At 37.1% G+C, this 3,822-nt stretch overlaps 1 protein-coding gene across 1 annotated transcript; it reads left to right on the top strand.

Annotated features, from left to right (window-relative positions):
• Positions 1–1,722, top strand: LOC131603612 (nod factor hydrolase protein 1-like). Its single transcript, XM_058876004.1, has 2 exons — positions 1–1,264; positions 1,419–1,722. Exons 1-2 carry the CDS (start codon positions 130–132, stop codon positions 1,442–1,444), a joined length of 1,161 nt encoding a protein of 386 aa, XP_058731987.1. The 5' UTR covers positions 1–129; the 3' UTR covers positions 1,445–1,722.
• Positions 1,723–3,822: the final 2,100 nt, after the last annotated feature.

The raw sequence follows: 3,822 nt of genomic DNA, 5'->3' as shown, positions 1-3,822 counted from the left end.
AGTTGAAATAGCACAGTTTCCAAATCCTTACTGCTATATATACCCTACTTATAGCTAGCACACCCCCTCAAGCCAACAAAACAAACAAACTAGTCCAAAACAAATAACCAAAACCTCAAAGATTCTGTCATGGCAACAAGCACCAACCTCAGACAGTTACTAACTTTAGCACTAGTCCTCTTTACAGTAGCAACAAAAAGTTCCACATGCACACAATCAACCACACGTGTGAAAGCCATATACTACTTAGACAACCCAACTTTCCCTCCATCTTCAATAGACACATCACTCTTCACACACATCTTCTACGCTTTCCTCGTACCTAACAGCATCACATACAAACTAGAAATTCAACAACAACAACAACAACAAGGTTCATCTTCAAAAGCCACGTCACTCACAACCTTCACAAACACATGCAAAACCAAACCTTCTCCCATAACCACCCTCATTTCAATCGGAGGTGCAAATAGCAACTCCACTCTCTTCGCCTTCATTGCCTCCGACTCCACCGCACGTGCGACCTTCATCAACTCCTCGATTGAAGTCGCTCGTGCGTATGGATTCAACGGAATCGACTTCGACTGGGAGTTTCCTCAAACCGCAAAAGAAATGAACGATCTCGGAGACTTGTTTCTCCATTGGCGAAACGCGATTTCCGACGAGGCTATCTCCACCGGGAAGCCGCCGTTGCTACTCACCGCCGCGGTTTATTTCTCCGCTGCATTATTCCTCTCCGGGGAACCGCGTACGTATCCGGTTGATTCCATTAACAAAAACCTAGACTGGATCAATGTAATGAGCTACGATCTTCACGGCGCGTGGGATAACGTGACCGGAGCTCCGTCTGGAATGTTCGACCCGGAAACTAACGTGAGTGTTGTAAGCGGGTTATTTTCGTGGATCCAGACAGGGCTTTTACCCGAGAAGTTAGTTATGGGTATGCCGCTTTATGGGAAGACGTGGAAGCTTCAAGATCCGAATAAGCACGGAGTTGGAGCTCCGAGTGTTGGGCCGGGTCCTGGGGTGGATGGTGGGTTGGCGTATTTTCAAGTGTTGGATTTTAATAAGCAAACGGGTACGAAAGTGGTGCATGATAAGAAAACGGGTTCGGTTTATTCGTATAATGAGAGTTATTGGGTCGGGTATGAAGATTTGTTTACGGTTTCTATTAAGATTGGGTTTGCTCAAGCAGTTAAGCTTCGTGGGTATTTCTTTTGGGTTGCGGGTTTGGATACTAGTGATTGGGAAATCTCAACTCAAGGTAAATTAAACTAATTAATTAATTAAATAATTAAAACCTGAAAATAATATCTATTTTTATGTGAAAGTGTTTATATTTTGTTCAAAATTGCATTTCAAATTCTCTCTTTCATTGATAATTTGTGATTAACTTTACTTTGGTTGAAAATTTTCAGCTTCAAAAGCTTGGAAGCTTATCTGAATGAGGCCTGGTGACTTTATTGAAGAAGTTTAAACTTTATATTCATCGTTATAAGTTAAATAACTTAATGCACAATGCTCAAGTAGATCGCATTGAAGACAGCACGAACGGGAAATTTTACACTTTTCTGATGAAAATTTATTCAATTTTACTTAATTCTAAGTTGTGATGTAATTTATGGTTTGTTGTTGTGTCCTATGTATTTTCTTTCTAAAATGTTCTTGTATTTTTTTTTAAGTGATTGTTTGATTGATCAAATTTTAAATAAGTTTTTATTTGGAGGTTTCTTTATATTTTTTCCAATGATACTTCTTTTTAAGCTAAACACATAGCACAATTTTCAACGTAAATTATTTATTTGCGGTGATTATTTATTTGCGGTGAGTACAATAGATTAATATCATGTATGCAATATAGAGCACGGGGTTATTTGATTTAAGGAGTTAATCAAGATACCAGTTTTAATGCTTAAAAGTTTGGCCACACGTCTCTTTAACTCTCCAACAGAGTGATTGAAGTGAATCATCCCTTTAATATAGGAGATACGATTTACTTATATGATCATGAATACTTCATTTATTAGTTGAGAGAGTTCGGTTGGATTTACCTAGAACGTGGTTTGACACGTTCTCTTAAGAGACACAACATAGAGGGTGTGGCACAAGTTTGATCATGTGCTCTCGCCTCTTTCCTATTCAAACATTCTTTGTGTCATTTACGAGTTGGAGAGCTGACGGGTCGTGTTTTTTACCTTTAATGGAATCTTTTTATGATAGTTGGGCCTAATTTAAGATATTTTAGTCCACTGTCCCTCGAACATAGGAGTTGAAGAAGCGAAGTGATTAAGCGAGAATATTTCAGTCTAGAGTCTCTCAAGCATAAGGCCTGAAAGGGCGAAATGATTAAGCTAGGACATTGTATTCTATAGTAATCAAACACAAGGCTTGAAAGCAAACACAAGGCTTGAAAGGGATTAAGCGAAGAAATTCAAGTCCATAGCCCCAAGCACAAGGTATGAAAGGGAAAAGTGGTTAAGGAAAGAGGAGCCATTTCTATAGCGATGTCGGCTGATATATTTATTGGTGTGGGTAGGAATTTTGGTTTTGGAATTTCAAAGAGTGTTAATGATGATTTCATTTGGTTTAACAGTTAAGTTTTAGGATTAAGGATGGAATTAATGGAATAATAAGATTAAATTATTTGGAGTGTACTTGTCATAAGTACATCATATGTGACATTGTAGTTTAGCGAATTTGAAGCAACATAATGGAGAATTCAATTAGAAGTTCATTGAACTAAGGATGTTTGGAGTGTACTTTTGATAAGTACACCATATGTGACCACTTCTATCATATACAAGAAAAGTCTCAATATGATTGATATTTGAATAAGTGACGCGTTTGCTTGTTCCTTTTTATGTGTATTTATAGCCATACCTCTCCACTATTATTTTCATGATCTTGGATGTTGTGAGTGTTACATCATCATGGTCATTTAACTATATTGCTCTTTTGTTTGACTTCATAATCATTATCTTGACTCTAATGCATCACTCACAATTAATTTAACTTCTTGATTCCATATCGAGTCAGCCTTCTAGATGGGCAATCTCGCTAACGTATCACCCCCCTCCAAAGAGTATGGATCATGGTTGACTTCACCCCGACCATGTCTATTTGTGTCCTTGCTAAGGGTTAGGTATGGAAAAAATCTGAAATTATGTTTTTCAGAGGACAGATGTTGCACATTATATCGTAGCACCTAGTTCAACAAGTTAAACTAGAGACACCATAATTAACTAGTACAAGATGATCGAGCAGAAAAGCAATAAATAACACAATCAATTGGTAACTCAATTTGGTGCAACCTCCACCTACGTATGGAGGATTGGCTTTCAACCCAAGAAAATAAACCCATTATTAATAGCTTAGTCTAATCAGTCTTACAAACAACAACAAACATTGTGTTGTCTTATGTCTTTCTTAACACTACCTAGTGACTTTCTATTTAGATCTCCCCCTAAATATGATAACCCTCCCATTTTCTCTCAAACAATAACCCAGGTGTTTGAACTTTTTAATCACTAAACCCTAGTGACAAGCTTCAATTACAACTATGAGTGATGTTGAATCTTACAACTCAACTAGACAACCTAATGTGTCAAGTTACTGAAACAGAATGGTGTACATAAAAATAATAAGGACTTTTTTGAACCCTAAACTCTATAGATCTTCAATGTATGATATGTGTCTTTCAAGTTAGAAAAGAGCTCCTTATATAGCATAATTCTTATGGGCTTTTCTTCATGGATATTTGATTTGATTTTGCTCAGAATTGATGCAGAATTTGTTGGATATTATTTGTTCTTTAAATCTCTC

The sequence above is a fragment of the Vicia villosa genome, linkage group LG1 (genome assembly GCF_029867415.1).
Source record: "Vicia villosa cultivar HV-30 ecotype Madison, WI linkage group LG1, Vvil1.0, whole genome shotgun sequence".
Taxonomy (NCBI): domain Eukaryota; kingdom Viridiplantae; phylum Streptophyta; class Magnoliopsida; order Fabales; family Fabaceae; genus Vicia; species Vicia villosa.
This window is presented reverse-complemented; position numbering and strand designations above follow the sequence as displayed.

What these genes read in the sequence shown, in the direction of transcription:
- LOC131603612 (XM_058876004.1), top strand. Translation starts at nt 130, where the DNA reads ATGGCAACAAGCACCAACCTCAGACAGTTACTAACTTTAGCACTAGTC. An exon ending in TTGGGAAATCTCAACTCAAG is followed by an intron (nt 1,265 to 1,418) that starts GTAAATTAAACT and finishes GAAAATTTTCAG; the next exon opens with CTTCAAAAGCTTGGAAGCTT.